Source organism: Camelina sativa, chromosome 11 (assembly GCF_000633955.1).
Source record: "Camelina sativa cultivar DH55 chromosome 11, Cs, whole genome shotgun sequence".
Lineage (NCBI taxonomy): Eukaryota > Viridiplantae > Streptophyta > Magnoliopsida > Brassicales > Brassicaceae > Camelina > Camelina sativa.
In genome coordinates, this window is record NC_025695.1 from 20,570,586 (window position 1) to 20,588,328 (window position 17,743).

Consider the following 17,743-nt stretch of genomic DNA (forward strand, 5'->3'; position numbering starts at 1 on the left):
AAACTAATAAAATCAAAATGCTTTTGTCAAAGATTGGTCTGTAAATGGTGACCATTCATTCATTGAACAAAAACAGTTACAGAGAGCTTTTGGTTTCCTCAAATTACCGGAGGACAAGATTGTCGGTACTCTAATATTTACCGACACTTTCTATCACTATGTTACGGTCTTTGTTCTGAAACTGTTCCACACCCATCACACCAGTCTCAATGAAAATTTAAAATCCTACTTGCTACTTGCAGCAAATTATTCAAATGACTCCTAATGCTACAACCGTTTCAGAAATGTATTGGTACTAGAGGTAACAGAGTTTCTAAACCAGAACTTTAACAATCACCTGATTACACCGTTGCAAGTTGATCTTAATTCAAAGAACATATAACATTCCTAAGTATTGTATGATTGTATTCTGTATACATTGGAGATCTCTCTCATATGAGAAAAACCTTAAGCTTACAAATAATGAAGACGCGGATTACTTGTACTTGTCCATGATTCTCTTTGCTTCTTCAAGTGGATCATCCAATGGTTTGGAACCAGAGCTTTTATCTTCTCCTCTGAGTTTAGGAGCTTCATCTTTGTTTAAGGCTATGAATAAGAAATATGCAAATCCCATTGTACCCTGTGCAAACAACTCATAGTAAATAAGCTTTGTAAAACACCGAAAAAATAGTCCACGAATAGGGAAGATGTTGGCATTACATACCAATACAAAGAAAGCGGTTGATAGAAACGACTTGACAACAAACAACGAAACCGCTAATGCTGCAATCGTCACCGAGATTCTAGCAACTGGTCTAGGTACAGAGACCTTCAACCAAACCAAGAAAAAGGAATGATCATAAAAACATAACCAAACTGTTACTAAAGACTAGAGTGTAATTGGTGAAGACAGGACTAAGAGAGCTCACAGGTACAAGATTGGTTCCAGCTTCAATTCCATCTTTCCCAATATTCCATGCGGTTCTAAGAACTGTTCAACACACACAATCAATTTAACTGATCAATTAGAGGGTATCCACACAGCAATGAACAAACCCTTAATGACCCTTTTGGTCAATTTCATAAACTAAGCAATCAAAACAATGAATTCGACTAACGAAAGTACAAAACAAAGGAGGGGGGGGGGGGAAGAACAAACCTTTCAAGAAACTGGACTGAGCAGACAAAACAAGGGTTTTGGACCGAACTCGTTGGGGTTGAAGAGGAGCAATTCGAGTTCTCAAATTCAGTAAAGATGCGTTTTTTAACCTCAAAACAGAGAATGGAGAGAGAAACGGAGAATTTGGGAATTGGATTAGGGTTTGTAAGAATCTTGGAGCGAGAGGAGAAGGATTCAAAGAAGGAAACGGAGCAAGAGAAGAAGACATGAGATGTGAATGGCTAAAAGCCGCCTGATACTACTCAGAAACTCTACAAGAAGGAAACACAAATTGGCGTTGTGTGTCTGTAAGAGAATGAGATTGAAGCTGAGAAACTAATCGGGATCGGTTTGGTTTCGTTTTTTTGGTCAACCGGTTTGGTTTGGTTATATTGTCAAAGTTTGTCTTGTCAAACCAAATCACCAAATTCTGAATCTTTTGTCAATAGGATCAAGAATACTTCCGAGAGATGTACATCATGACTCAAATATAAAGAATCAATCTAATGGGCAAGCATCTTCTAGATACATCTAGCAATGATACTTTCATGCTAAAAATATATAGTCAGATATTAGAGAGAAATTAATACATAAACTAGGGGATAATCCGTGCTATAAACTAGGGGATAATCCGTACTACAGCACATGGCTATATTTATTTTTAGTTATTTGTTTTTTTAATTTTTCTTTTTCTTGTCTGAGTTAGGTATCTATACTTATTTTCCAAGTTTATATAGTGTTTATTTATATATTTGTGGTTATACAGTAATTCAGTCTCTTGATTGAGTACGTACTTTGCATAATATAGCTTTTTACGGAATCAGATACACAACAATATTGAATAGTAGCTATGTAAGAGGATATATCTTCCACAATATAGGATTGTAGGTTTGTAAGAGATTAAGCACATAGCAATATTGGACTATAGTTTTTTTGGTTTGTGTTCTAAGATAAATTAAAAGCAATAATAATTATTTGTGTTTCTGAATGTTTAATATCCAAATTAAACAATAAGAAAAAGAAAAAAAAAAGAATAGTAACATTAGACATTACTTATAAAGTGATGGAGGTATGCTACTCCTTCATTAACCCCTTTAACCATTTATTGTATTTAACCTGTAAACCAAAATAGAATAAATATAGAGTTAGTATATATATTAGTCAAAAGAAATTATAATATACGAAAAATTTAGAAAGTAATTACCATTCCATTTCCTAATGAAGATTTTGGAAAACTTCTTTAAAGACAACATTGGTTGTCTTTGTTTGAGGTTTTCCCTCACTATCTGTTATCAACATCTTCAATCCAAACTTTGATTTAACCCTTGACATTGCTACATATAATTGACCATGTGAGAAAACGGGTCTAGACAAGTATATACCAACATTTTCTAGAGATTGTCCTTGACTCTTATTGATAGTCATTGCAAAAGCAACTGACACTGGGAACTGTCTTCGACGCATTTTGAAAGGCAATCTAGCATCTGATGGTGATATCAACATCCTAGGTATGAGAACTATCTTACCAACTCGTGTACCAGTTAAAATCCGAGCTTGTAAAACATGGTCCGCCATTTGGGTGATCTTCAGTCTTGTACCATTCATTAAACCACCATGCGGATCAATATTTCTCATCAACATAATTGGACAGCCTATTTTCAAACGTAGCCGATGATAAGGTATACCCGAAACCTTAATAGTATTAAGGAAATCTGGTGAGTAAACCTTATTTTTCAGGGCACGTTTATCTTGAGGGTCAATTGAATCAGAACTTAGATAAATTCTTTCTTCAGCTGAAAAGACAAAAAAAAAAAAAATAAACCAAAATAAATGAATACAATGAATTATGTCTGAAGGATTACTAAAAATAAATAAAGGACGATTAAAGATGAACTAACCGTTTAGGCTTGATAACATGACATCATTGATAGAATTGATATCTTCATTGGTAGGGCAAAGAATAGCTCGTTGTTGGAAAAATTTAGGATCCTTTTGGGTGGCAAAGTTCTTTCCGTAAACCGCTTCAATGATTGACTCTAACGGAGATGAATCTGGAATAAGTAACTCTTGTGGGATATCTATTTCACACACACCATCATTAGGCTCATTAATTTTTCCTTCTCCAACTGCCAGTATCTATTTTGAAAACTCTTCTATCTCACTGGCCTCTTGTTTACCAATGTCTTGAAGCAACCTCATGTTCTTTGTCAGTCTTAAAACTTTGCACTGATTCCATAAGTATGAAGAGTTTAATGATGCATTGACAATCGCTTGCCTTCCTGCGCCAAAAATAACTGGAAGAATTTGTCTGAAATCACCTCCAAAAAGGACAAATTTTCCTCCAAACAATTTGTCTTCTTTATACCTCATAATATCTTTCAAGCTTCTATCTAATGTCTCAAAGCAGTATTTACTCATCATTGGAGCTTCATCCCATATGATTAACTTTGCTTCTTTAACCAATGCACCAAGTTCTGAGCTCTGTGACATGTTGCAAGTAGAAGTTTCATTTGGGTTTAAAGGAAGGGCAAACCTAGAGTGAGCTGTTCTTCCTCCTTCCAGCAGTAGTGATGCAATACCGCTAGATGCTGAATTGAGAACAATATGACCGTTTGATCTTATTGCTGGAGACAATACTTTCCACAAAAATGTTTTCCCTGTTCCTCCAAATCCATATAAAAAAAAAGACACCACCTTTGTCGTTTGTAACAGCTTCCATTATCTCATCATAGATCTTCTTTTGTTCTTCTGTTAGCATCTTTTTCCAACCAACATGTTTCTTTGCTAAATCCTCACGGTTGTAGTTGAGTTCATCCATTATCAACTGATTAGGCAATGTTACATCTTCAAGGGATATGTGTGGCATAAGGTTGTATTTTCTCAATGAACATCTATTTTTTTTCAATAGCTTCTGTAACTCTCTTAGTAGCAATTTCTGTTTTTCCAGTTCTGACAAACAAAAGTCTACCGAAAAAAAAATATTAGTGATATGATTAGAGAAATTAAATTATTTAATTATATATTTAATAAATGGTATATTGTAACATCCGTGTTCTGGGATTAGAGTTTGGGATGTGTTGAGTAAACCAATGGAGTGGATTTTAATTGATTTTGGTTTAATTAAATCCTAGTTTAATTAGATTAAACCAAAAATCCCTAATTTCTTTCATGTTACGCCTCCTCTCTTCTTTTGTGTTTTTATCGGCATTGACATTGAGAGAGAGGGAGAGAAAGTGTGAGAACCCTTGGTTTTATGGTGTAAAGGAGGAAGAGAAGGAGATCAAGCTTTTTCCTTAGAGCAAAGAGAGAAACAGAGCTGTTAGGGTTTGGGAGAACAAGGATCCGATTGGTCAAATCGTTTCGAAAGGTATTGATATTTGGTAGGGTTGTAGCTAAGCGATTTTCGTACACTCTCTTTTTTACATAAGTGAATTTGAGTTAATATTCTAAGAGATATTGGCAGTTTCGTGGGGCGTTTCGTTTCAGTCGCGGATTGAGACCAGCGGGGGTTTCAGGATCGATTGCGGTTCCATCTGAGATCCGATCGTGCTGAAATTTTGTGGGCAGATTCGGGACGTATGGAACTTGCTTTTCACTGAAGGGATTAGAAAGTTAACGGTTCGTTTTGATTTCGTGGTTTCACTTGTGAGGTTGTTCTTTTCTGATTTTTCTGGCAGTTTGTTTTCAATGTTTGTTTATTGGTGTGATTGGTTGTAGGAGCGAGTTTGGTTGTTCTTGGACATTGGAGAGCCTCTCATTTGATTGTTGTTATTTTCGTGAATCACTTTTTAAGGTGAGTGTGTGACCATGAGCTTATCTAAGCGATTGGGTTGTATGACTTGTTTTGTGTGATAATGTGTAGGTGTGGTGAACGTGTTATTGGTTGTTCTGTTTAAATGGTTGGTTTGTTATATTTTATTTGTAGTTGTACTCTTGATTTGCTTGTGTGTATAGCTCGTAGATGGGAGGATCGTCTCACTGAGTATTTCTGGTAATACTCACGCATCTCATTGTATTTGTGGTGCAGGTATAGGCAAAGTATGACCGTTGGATCATGGCAATGAAGAGGAGGATGTTTTAGTGGCTCGCTTGGTTGTTGTCTGGCTTTTGTTAGGTTGCTAGAGTTGAGTCCTAAAATGTTGTTTAGGATTGCTGGTTCTCTGGTTTGTGTTGATTGAATCTTTAGTTTATGATATTAGAATAATTACGGTTTATTTGATATTGGTTATTGGTTTATTGTTTATTTATTGGTTTTATTATTTCCACTGTTTGATGTGATTTTGGTTAGGTCGTTTCATATATAAAAAATTACATTAAGCTATAGAAGTAAAAGTATACCTGGACGTTGTCTCCTCTGTTTTTCTTTTCTCTCAATATCTTCTGATAGGATTTTCCATGTTTCTTCCCAAACAGTTTTAGGAGAAGTTAAACTTTCAGATATAAGCATTATCACAAAAAGTCTACGACAAAACTTTGATGAACACCAAAAATTAGCTTCCTTTATGCCTTCAATATACTCTTTGTCATCATCTAGCAAACCTAGAGCAAAGCATGCCTCTTTATAGGTTTTATAAACAACACCTTTGACAGTTTTGATGTCGTTGAAACTGGTAGGGCCTTTTTTGCTGTTGATGAGAATTCCAAGATGGTAGGAATCTTCTAAATTATGTGGCACATAATTGATTCGCCCAATAGCAAATCCTTTTCTACCTCTCAGACGAAACTCTTTCTCCTCTTTATCATAGATGAAATTATTTGGAATCTGTTCATATGTAAGCTTTCTTGCTTCCTCATCCCTTAGACACAACTCAAACCAAGCGGTAAACATCGTGTGATCAAGAGTTGGGCGATATAATACGGTATTTGGCTTTTCGCCGTCTCTGTAGAAAATAGGTTGCTTCCCTTCCTCATGAAATGTAAGTTTGACGACAGGTGTTGTTCTATAGTATATAGGATACTGATTCGTCCTCCAGAAAGCTTCACATGCAGAAACATATCTGCAAAATGTAAAATTCATATCATTCTGCTATTTAACGAAATAAACATCTTATACATATTTTTTTTTTAATGTAAACTGATAACTAATATAGACAAACCTACAGTCAAAGAAATCTTGAACATCATCCTTTTTATTTGTCTCTTTATTATTGACACCGTCTGAAGGATACTCTGTTTCATCCTCTTCTTGACCGGCCTCAATAGACACAGTAACACGATCTTGACCTTTGTGCACATACTTAAATAAGTACTTGACATATCCAGTTTGGTTACACCATTCTACGTTAATGTGAGCACGGTACTTTAGAGAAAGTTTTCTGTTGTATGGGACGACATATGTATTGTCGCACTTGAAACCATTCTTCTCTACAAAACGGCCATCATCCCTCCTCCTGTAATTAGGATATCCATCTCTGTCTAAGTTTGTTGTATCAACAAACTCCTTAGGATAGAACTTTGAGCATTTTCCTCCAACCATACACGGAGAGTTAATATTCGCACCTCCACAGGGACCATGAATCATACATTCTTTGACAACTTCGTAGAGTTCTGGATCTTTCTCTTTATCTGGAATTTTAGCACAAATTATCTTGTTGATATGATCGACTGTTGGGAACTTATGTTTTTTATCCATCCAAACAATAATATGAGCATGAGGAAGACCTCTTTTCTGAAACTCAATCTGATAAATAGCTGCAAAATAGAATATGTCAATTAATTTAAGTGAATATGAGAAACATATAAATAAAAACTTAAAAATGTAAAATGATAGTCAAAGAGATTTACCTGAAACTGTTTTTCCCAAAATATGTTTCTTAGTTAGATCATCCATAAATTTCTCTAGTTTCATCTTAAAAACCCTGCAAATAATGTCAGGCCGATCATCAGCTTTCAAATTCCTCTGGTTGACGAATCTAGTGATTTCTGGCCACGTCGCATTGCAAGTGAAGGTTATAAAAAGGTCTGGGAACCCGAAATGTTTACATGTACACATAGCATCCAAATAAGTTTGCCTCATATAACTTGGTCCACCAGTGAAAGAAGGTGGAATAACAACTCTGTTACCATGATTTGTGAGATCAGTTTCTCCATCATCCGCTGCTTGCTGAACCTCCTCTATGTTTGAACTCCTTAATTTCTTCTGGTTTTTTTTAGGTACCCGAGACGATTAGACTCAATCATAGTATACGTATCAACCAAGAACTGTTGAAATAAACGCTTAGACCGGAATAATATATGTTTCTCATCTTTCCTTTCGTGTAGCCTATACGCGTACCACTGCCTCATACTTATATCCTTTCGCTTCTTCTTCTTTGATCCTTTTTTAACCATCTTTTTTTAACCCAATGTGTATCCATCTTCACCGAGTGGGAATAAAAGAGGATATTGCAGAGCAAGATAAGATATATGACACTCATGAATTCTTTTCAACTTACCAGATTGCATCTCAACCACTATATCACGCTTATTCATTTCATCATTGAAATCTCCAGGTATCAATGCAGCAACTTCAGAAGCAGTAGGCAAGTTATATTTGGTGCCATCTTTCTCACGTGTAGAGACGATTCACATATGGAAATTTGCTTTTTCTTTTTCCAAAGCAAACCGATCTCTTGCATAACGAAAATGTTGTACGTAAGGATTTATCTCATTCAACATCTTCTGTAGTTTTTCAAAAATTTCCTCTTTGAACTTTCTCTTTTCGAATGGATTCTCATCATCTTTACCTTTACTGAAAATAGAATTAGAATAAGAAAGGATCAAATAGTGTAAATTGAATAAATTGGAAAATTATCTGAAAAACAAAATTTTGGTTTTAGATTTACCTCATTATATTCATTCGGTTTGCTACTTCATTTTCAGTATCAACAATATATAACTGTTGAAACATTAGATAGTCGCCAGGTTTGGGTTTCAAAGAACCCATTAGATGATAATTTTCGCCTTGTAGAGCAAACATAGAAGGACCTCGACCTTTCTTTACTGAACGATCGACTTTACCTCCTATAGAGGTAAATGAGAATATCATGTTATAAGCTCTGATATTTTCTCTGAAATGTTTGGCTAAGTCATCATCAGATGTTAATAACCACAACAGCAAAGCTGGAGATCCTTTCAACGTCGGTAGTTGAATTTGTCCATGCATGCAGCATCCACTGTATATTGGTGTTTTTGTATTCTTCCTCCTATTTAATCTTTCACCATACCAGAAAATAGCACCACAATCCTTACATGTGTGGATAGGATCACCGTCATCATCATAAGCTGAATTTATCAAGAAATCTGTTAATTAAATATGTTCGAAACTCACTATCCAATTTAGACAAAATTAAAAATTGTGCTAACTATACCGTCTTTTGAGTTCTTCGTCTTCTGTTTATCCGTGCAAATTATATTGTCCTTGAAAGTTGATTTAGGTTTACCAAACACCTTTTCAAAAGCCTCATCAAAAAGGTTTAGGAACTCATAACGACATTTAGCTTCTTTCTGTTTATCTTCAATAGTTTGTGAAATCGACTCTAAATCAGAGTCAGAATCATTAGCATCAGATGGTTCATCTGGTTCATCTTCTTGACTACTACAATCAAAGACTTGTTGTTCATATTCAGCTTCTGAATCATTTGACAAACAACATTATCTAGATATATATAATGAATTGAATAAGTATTGAGTGTAAATAAGTATAGACAATAAAAACTATACTGCTAACAAAATCCTCAAGTTCTGAGTTCTCTTCTTGATCAGATGTGTTATCCAAATACCTGAATTTACTGATAGTATTGGTATCCTCAGAAGGATAAGATGAAGAAACACTTAATTTGCCTGGTTTTAAAAATAGGGGGTTAGTAAAATAAACACTTTTTCGAGATTTTGAATAGAATAGATTACTAAATACACAAAATAATTAGAAATAACATTATTTACCGAATCTAGCTTGTTGTTTTACTGATGTCGTCACTTGGATCTATGACACTTGGTAGCAACGAATGAGTTGTATTTTGAGTAAAGACATTCAAGGCAACTCCTTTATTCATATTGCCTGCTTGAGTAGTATTTACAGAATCTCTGCTTGGAGTGTCAATGATTTCTGACAAATTTGATCCATTGCCTGTATATATATATACTTTTAAAAAATATGTGTGTTAGAACTAATTTATAAAGTATGCAATATATAAAAAATATGATATGAATATAGGTAAACAGAACCTTTTGTATATGGATTGATCCTTGATTTATTTGTAAGAGACGACAATCGCCGGATTGGAGAAATGCATACATTAGGTGTAGCATAATCTGCAAAATCTATATTGGTAGGAGATGCATATCCAGAACCTTAGCAACATAAGGAATACTATGGATTAATGGAGTTAAATAATTACTATAATTTATAATTAAGAGGTACATACCAAGTAGGATTTTTCTTGAACTCGATGGTGTTAATGTATTGATTCTGCTACTATTTTCATATGTTGACCTCCTTTGTGACCGCTCTGTAGATTTGATAACACTTGTATTACTGTGAATTATTTTTGTTAAATCCTTCAACAGTCGACCGAATACAGCCGTGATAGGGACTGTATTATTAGATCCAATATTTTTAGGAGATGCATCAACAGGACCTGACAAAAATAAGAAATGCTTTGAATTGATGTTATTAGATTATTATGTACAATATATATATATATAGTAAAGAGTTACATACCATGGAGTTTTTTTCTTGAAGTGGATGGTGTTAAAGCACTTTTCCCCCCATTTTTCTCACATGTTGACCTCCACTCTGACTGCTGTGTAGATTTGCTAACACTTTTATTACTTTCAGTGATATTTGTAATATCTTTCAACACTCGACGAAGTGCAGGTTTCATAGGGACTGTATTTTTAGATCCAAGAAATGGCTGTGGTGGATTTTCCTTTTTAGAAGATGGAGTTATCCGAGATTTCTTCTCTAAGTTTGAAAAATGTGGAGGTTTAGGAGTTTTGTTCTCACATTCATCTTTCATCCGTTTCATATTCAATGATTTAAGTGTATGTTTAGAAAAACTCTGAATAGAAGAAGGTCTAAAAACCCGGTTTGCATAGAATGAGATGAAGAAGGATAATTTTGTTAGTTGTTGTGATTGCGTTTAATTACAATAGTAATTAAAAAGATATTTATTCCTAATTTAGTTTGTTAGATATAATTCACCTATCATATTTTAAATTAGTAGATTAATATGTTTGATAAATTTTATAATCAATTACGGAAAGTAATAAGTGTAATGCATAAATGCATTTCCTTATACAGTAAAAGGTGTCCGGGATTGAGATTGTAGAGATTATAAAAACATACCAAACATAATTATGAAAATAGACGTCAAAATCCGAGTACAACAAAACAAAAGAACATGGTCCAACAACACTTAGAGTTTAATACATAAAAGGATAGATGCATAGGTTTCACTTATAAGAAACAACTTTATGCTTGATATCCTTATGCAATTGTTCCAGTGGCTTCATCATGATGTCCCATCAGGTTCCTTATGTAATACGACGCCGCGAATTCAGAGCTGAATATATGAACAATTTATCTTAGAGCTGAACATATTAAGAAGAGGTATAAATATTTGGGTTTTAAACTTACTTTGTTTTGTGATTTTCCAAGCGAGCAATGTTTGGTTTTATGAAGATCCTTGATGAGCCATTGTGATTGACAATGCATGGTTTCCCTATCATAGTAGAAATGTTCTATTAAATTTGATCATAGAATTTAGTACAATAAAGTCTAAGATCGATACATACCTCCAATGACACCTACATTCCAAAAACGTAAAACACAAAACACTGTCTTGGTTTTGTATGTCAGGTGGCATCCTTTTAATCTCCAATAATACATGAAATACTCAGCATAGAATCCTTTTGCACAACACTTGAGCGTGTCATTCCTATTTTGATTTAAAAATATAACTAAGGTTATTATTTTCTTACTTTCTAAATCTAATAATTCCAAATGATTCAGTAAAAATCAAAAAGAACATATGGAAATGTAACAACACATTGACCAAAGTTTAAACCAAAATTAGTACCTGCCATTGAGGAGAGTAAAGAGTACTTCATCATAACCGTTGGCACTACCATCGTTAGGTTTATGCTTAACATCAATTATACATCCACATACATCTATGTTGCAATAATAAAAATAAATATATGTTCAAATTAATATATGTAAATATGAAGAGAGCAAACAAATTAGAAATTTGGTAAAGTGAATGGACTTACCAAAAGATGAACCGTCTAACGATCTGCCATTTTTAATGTCTAAAAAGTCTTTGAAGCGATAAAAGTCACCCTCCCCCTCACCTGCTTTTATAATTTTCTCAGTTTCCTCGATAATTCTGATCTGGTAAGGATGTGTTGTGTTTCTCTCTCTGAGAGTTAGATGGATCACCTTAAATTTATCAATCCAATACCATTCACCGTCATAGATATATCTTGGAACATTTTTCAGTCGCGGATCGTGGATTAAAGTTGCTTCAATAGTGTGACCCTTGCATGTCCAAAATGAAAATTATCTAAGAGTCACGTTTCATGCAATCAAACAGACATTTTGGCTATAAAATGGATAAAAAGAAGATAGATACTTGAGATTTACCTCTTTATCCACCAAGAGCATGACCCTTTTTTCGAAAAAATTCATGTGTCTTCCAAGTACTCAATACCTTAGCGATGATCCTCCTATCGGTCCTTCCAGGACTGAGATCAGCAATTCTTGTGATAACCATTTTGTCTAATGAAATTTGTTTTGGTTTTGGAGAGATTCGAAGTAGGTTTTTTTTTTTACATGAAATGTGTTTGGAATGTTACTGATTTTTTGGAAGAGAAGAGAATTGGAAGAGTCCCTTCGCGTATATATGATTTTAAGACGGGCTTCCACTATTTTTTATTTGTTTCCATTATATTTTAAAATCTTTTATAGATATGCACATTCCATTTGATAGATTTTGTGAAGATTTGATTATGATACAAATCAAATCATCATCTTCTTTTGGACTGTTATTCATATACTAGTAAAACAGAAAACAATAAGTTTGATATAAATGAAACTGACAATAAATAAATAAATTTGTTTTAGCACAAAACTTGTTATGCTTATAAAAATCTTACAGTTATAACTTAGATTCAAATCTTAACAAAAATAAATAAAAGGACAAACTTAGTTTTCTTATTGTATTAAAGATTAAAAAAAAAAACAATCTCTCAATCACTTCCACCATCTTCAGCACCTTGGTTGTACTCAAGCCTGCATAATTTAAGTTGGATAATATTAGTCACTTATTCTTTTATTTTTTGTAATGTATATCATAATTGAAAATGACCAACTCACCTAATCTTGAAATCTTGGACTTCTGCAACTGGTGGATTAAAATGAATCCTTGATACCAACGGGGTAGAGTACAGTTCAATTCTTTAACCTATTAATACCTAAGATATAATACAGTTCAATAACTATAGAACTTGTGGTATAAACATTCGACTGGTCTAGGATACTAATTAATATTACTCTTGTTAACAATGTAGAATAACAATTATATAAAGTAAAATTTAAATACCGGAACTTGGATATTTGGCATGCCAAAACTGCAAGACTGCAACAACATGGTAACATCCTGTTGCTAACCAATTGTTGTTAAAAAAGGTGGTTGTCTCATTATATGCCACACAGTTTATCTACATACCACTACGAAACAATCAGTACATACCACTACGAAACAATCAAACATACTTTCAATATATATTAAAGTTAAAAATTGCTTGATATATAACTGACATAAGATTTTAGTGAAAATGTTAACTTACCTCAAATCTCTAAGAGAAAACCGTAAGATCCTCATAATCTCATATGGAACCTCCACATTTGGATCATGTGCATGGATAATTGGTTCGACATTGACCACTTCACCCATGATGTCTAATAGAAAACGAAAATATTGTTCTTAAATTATTATTAAGATATCATGCTATTATCTGAAGTGAAGGTACAAATAAGACTATATAATGTTGGAAAATTACCTACTGGGCGTTGTGTTACAACATGATATCCATCATAAACTCTGTCAATAGTTTCGAAAGCAAAGAAGTGATTGTTGGAAATCACTTCTTGAATTTTCCACGATGGTGTCATTGATGAAGATAAGCTTGTGATCACTTTGAGTGTGCTTCAGACGTCTATCATTGTAACAGACAGAGAAATTGGAAACAATCTTCCAATCATTTTCAGCAATTTGATTGTTAAAAATTTCGAACAGATCCGGAGTAATTGTTGTTTCAATTTTTTCACCCTATATCCAAAAAATATAACAATTAGTGAACAAATAAATTGTATATTATCTCAAACATAATTGATTTGACGGAGATCATGTATAGATACTTACGAAGACATCACAAAGGATTAGATGAAATGTGGAACCTTCCTCAGACTCCTTCCTCCATTTCCTCAAGACCTTCACTTGACTCTTCGAACCGGATCTCCATGAATGAAGATCCTTAACTCTATCATATGTGACCATTTTGTGTGATTGCTATTTTTGATTTTTTTTTCGTGAAGAATCCTTGGAAGAGTAGAAGGTACCTTCTGAAATGTCATATATTGCTTTCTTTTATAGACAATATACGTCGTTTACGAATCGTTACGACGATTTATGCTAAAAAGAGAAAATTATGACGTTTTGGTAATTAAGAGTAAATAATAATATTGGAAAATATTTAATTACCGGATTTAATCTCTGATATCTTGGGTCTATATTCGTTTACCATCTTTGAATATCATAAATTTATTTAATAAATTTAAGTAGGGAAAACAAGAAAGTAAAACAATGGGAATCGAAATCTTATTGTTTTATAAATGACATGCATTGGTTTTAGTCAATGCTGTTCAATTTAAAATGGCATGCATCTGTCATTCATGAAAGATACTCTGTCGAAAGTAACCAAAAAAAATGTAATGCATAAATTTGTTAAAAATTTATATTTTAACTGAAATTTAAGATTCGATAAAAGTTGCTTTAATAATATAACCGCAATTAAAGGTTCAAGATTACAACAACTAACAGCAGAACTTATTATAATAAGAAGGAAATGAAAGTTTTTAACGAACACAGTAGTAAGGTAGCAAATCTTAAGGTTACATCGATTAATTAGAATCACTTTCATCTTCTTCTAATCCGTTATAATCTTCATCTTCTGATGTATCATGAAAACAAAGACTGCGAACGATAAAGCAACATAATAGATGAAACCTCTTATAGTAATGATTCCATATTAAAAATTTGTCATAGTATAGAAATTTTATGAAATTATAGTGTGGGATCTGTAATGAACGATATTGCTTCGTTACCAAGTATAAGTTTAGAACATCTTAATTGAGACATTAGACAACGAACACCTAAAAAAAAAACTACTCAAGTTAAAAATATTTATTTTCATCTCTTGTGTTATCTAAAACAAATGGTTATGTATTTGTTAATACCTCCAAAGACAGAGATTCTCCAAAACATAAGCAAACACACTACTGGTTCAATTGCATACGAAGGACTTGCAACAATTTGTTCCCATTTTTCAACAAATTCCAAACATGTATCACCCACGACAATACATTCAATCTGTTCGCCACTTTACAGTAAAAAATAACAAATTCACAACTTGAGTCTAAATATTTATGAATTATTTTCATTGGCAAAAAATTTAAAAATGAGATAGTACTTCCTTTAGAAATTTAAAAATAATTTACTTACTTGATGTCAATTACAGTAAAGGGAAGAACATCTTTCAGACCATTGAATCCATTTTCATTATCTTGAAAAAGAAGTTTTCGACGTAGCTTGACTCTTACCACCATTCCACAAAAATCTGAAATTATTTGAAAAAAAACAAAAAATCAAAAAGGTAGTTATGTTGATAAATTTATTAAAAAAAATATTGTTTTATAAAACCTGTAAGTTAAAGAGTAAGATTTGAGTAAATTTACCAACACAACAATTTCTCTCATCCTCTGTAGCATTTTCAAGTGATAGTGCATCTGTTAGATGAAGAAAGTTGTTTGGACATCTAGGAGGGATTGGAGTGATGCGAGTTTGGATTTTGATCAATATTTCATTATTATTGTTACAGCTCCCGTAAGTATGCTGATTTTCAATAACTTGGAACTTGTAAAGAAGAAACCATTGTCTTTCTTGTAACACGTCTATGAACTGAGCAAAGTAAAGCTGACTTCGGAGTTTAGCTTCAATTCTTTTTCCCTAAAATATAAGTAAAAACAAATTTGAGATTTAAATTTTAATAAGATGATGGATAAAATTCATTTTAAAAACTTATACATAGAGGTTTTAATAAATATAAATGGGTTCTTACCTTCTCATCAACCAAGATCAAACATATGTAGGTAGGCTGCATTATAATGATTTGGACTATCCACAGCCACAATACTTTAAAAGCAATACTTAACCGATCTGTTGATGGATTCAAATCCTCTATGTATGCAACCATTTTTTTGCTTTTTTCTTGTTATTTTCTAGATAGAAGAAAGAAGATGAAAGATGAGAGGTGAAACAAGTTTATTTTGTGGTGTGAATGATGATGTATGCAATGGTGAGATATGAATGGAATGATGGATTAGGCAAGAATTTAATAGACATAAATTTTCTTTGATCATAGATTAGGCATAACCTATCATATATAATGATCAATCCAGAAAAGACAAAGCCTTTTATTTGATCATTAATGAGGCAAAACCTCTACATGTATAACAATCAGTCCAGAAATGACATAGCCTTATATTTGATCGTATAGAAGGCAAAACCGATCTTTCCGGAAAGGACATAACCTTTTGTTAGATCGTGATAGAAGGGCGAAGCCTACCATATCAAATGATCAATCCAAATATTATATAGCTTTATATATGATCGTAAAGAAGGCAAAGCCTACCATATATAACGATATATCTATCCATAAAATACATAACTTTTATTTGATCGTGAAGGAGGCAGAGCCTACCATATATCTAACGATCTATCTATCCAGAAAAGACATAGCTTTTATTTGATCATGAAGGAGGCAAAACCTACTATATATCTAACGATCTATCCGGATATGATATTGAAACAAGTTTATTTTGTGGTGTGAATGATGATGTATGCAATGGTGAGATATGAATGGAATGATGGATGGGTTCCCTTATGCTATTGCAGTACAAGAGGTATCAATCCTAAATGAGTGTTTGTGAACAATTAAGATATGCATATGAATCTAAGTTAAGACAAATGTAAAGATTGTTTGTCACTAACAATCCTAGGAAGAAAATGTAAAATGCAGAAAATAAACTACAAGAACTAACAACTAGATGCAAATGAAACTGAATGATTGAAACAGTGATAAAGCAAGAACAGAAACAGAGACTACTACTAATGAACTAATGCAAGATAATTAATGAACTGAAAACTAAATGTATGCAACTGGAATGAAACAGGAATGAAACAAGACAAACACAAATCATAGACACAGAGTTCTGGGGATGAACTCGAGCAGCACTCGACCGAGTGTAGGTCGAGTGGGTGGTCGAGCTAGACTAGACGCAGAAACAGAGCAATGCAATAAAAACAGAGTAATGCTAAATCCAATCAAACAACAAGCAAGCAACAGGATTAAGACTAAGATTTCAATAAACAAAGAAGGTCCTGAGGATGGATTCATGGGATGGACTAATCATTGTGGTTATCTAACTTGGTCAACAAATCTCAAGCAAACTTTGAGCTAACCTCTAGACATATTAATCTAAGACAAGTTTCTCCCACTCTCATGGTCAAGAAACAATCAAACCTATGCAATTCTAGACTTGTTCTCACACAGTAAAGAATCTACACAAGCAGGCATTAAGCAATACATCTCAAACCAAACAAGACCTCTAATCTCTTAGCAAGCCTAATGGTAAGCTCTAGATCTAGCCTTATCTATGCTTCCTAAACATTGGTGTGATGCTAAGAAGCTTGAAATCAGACTCTACCCTCTCAGATATAGAATCAGCATTAAGATCATCTACCCTAGAAGAGATCTACAACAATCAAGCTTGACCAAGTCACACAAACCACAAGATCAATCCATCCTAACCCATCCTCAAGATCCTAAGGAAACTACTCACAACAATACATGGTGATCAAAGTCAAAAACCCAGAAAATATTGAAACTTGCATTATTAGAAAGATTAAACAAAGATCTTCAATATTGATGAAAGGATGAAACTCAAATTCTCAATATCTTGAAAGTTATAGAACCAACAAAATATAAGAATCTAGTCTTCTTTTTTAAGGAAGTACAAGATCTTAAAAATAAAAATGCAAAAGGAATAAAACTAAAAAAGGTAAAAACTAGGTTTAGGGAATATCTAAAAAGTTGCACACTTTGGTGGCTGCAGGTACAAGGCCTTATATAGGTGAGGAGGTGGAAGCCCTAAAAATAGAAAAAGTCAAAGTAGTCAACGGCTCGGTCAACTCGACCAGTGCTCGGTCGAGTCCATGGTCGAGCTGGCTTCTCTCGTGCACACTCCACTCGGTCGAGTCCATCTACCCACTCGGTCGA

The 17,743-nt window shown here is 33.5% G+C and overlaps 2 protein-coding genes across 2 annotated transcripts; both read right to left on the reverse strand.

Annotated features, from left to right (window-relative positions):
- On the reverse strand, positions 290 to 1,466 carry LOC104723933. The gene is made up of 4 exons (XM_010442364.2): positions 1,142 to 1,466; positions 912 to 973; positions 707 to 811; positions 290 to 622 (listed from the first exon to the last, which is right to left on the reverse strand). The coding sequence occupies exons 1-4, from the start codon at positions 1,368 to 1,370 to the stop codon at positions 476 to 478; spliced, it is 543 nt and encodes a 180-aa protein (XP_010440666.1). The 5' UTR covers positions 1,371 to 1,466; the 3' UTR covers positions 290 to 475.
- LOC104728165 (ATP-dependent DNA helicase PIF1-like) lies at positions 2,357 to 3,959 on the reverse strand. Its single transcript, XM_010447192.1, has 4 exons — positions 3,836 to 3,959; positions 3,304 to 3,729; positions 3,040 to 3,219; positions 2,357 to 2,934 (listed from the first exon to the last, which is right to left on the reverse strand). Exons 1-4 carry the CDS (start codon positions 3,957 to 3,959, stop codon positions 2,357 to 2,359), a joined length of 1,308 nt encoding a protein of 435 aa, XP_010445494.1.

Coding starts and splice junctions, on each gene's coding strand:
- LOC104723933 (XM_010442364.2), bottom strand. CDS start 1,370: ATGTCTTCTTCTCTTGCTCCGTTTCCTTCTTTGAATCCTTCTCCTCTC. Junction 974..1,141: donor TCAGTCCAGTTTCTTGAAAG/GTTTGTTCTTCC, acceptor TGTGTTGAACAG/TTCTTAGAACCGCATGGAAT. Junction 812..911: donor CTGGAACCAATCTTGTACCT/GTGAGCTCTCTT, acceptor GTTTGGTTGAAG/GTCTCTGTACCTAGACCAGT.
- LOC104728165 (XM_010447192.1), bottom strand. CDS start 3,959: ATGGATGAACTCAACTACAACCGTGAGGATTTAGCAAAGAAACATGTT. Junction 3,730..3,835: donor AGCTGTTACAAACGACAAAG/GTGGTGTCTTTT, acceptor TTCTCAATTCAG/CATCTAGCGGTATTGCATCA. Junction 3,220..3,303: donor CATTGGTAAACAAGAGGCCA/GTGAGATAGAAG, acceptor TGTGTGAAATAG/ATATCCCACAAGAGTTACTT.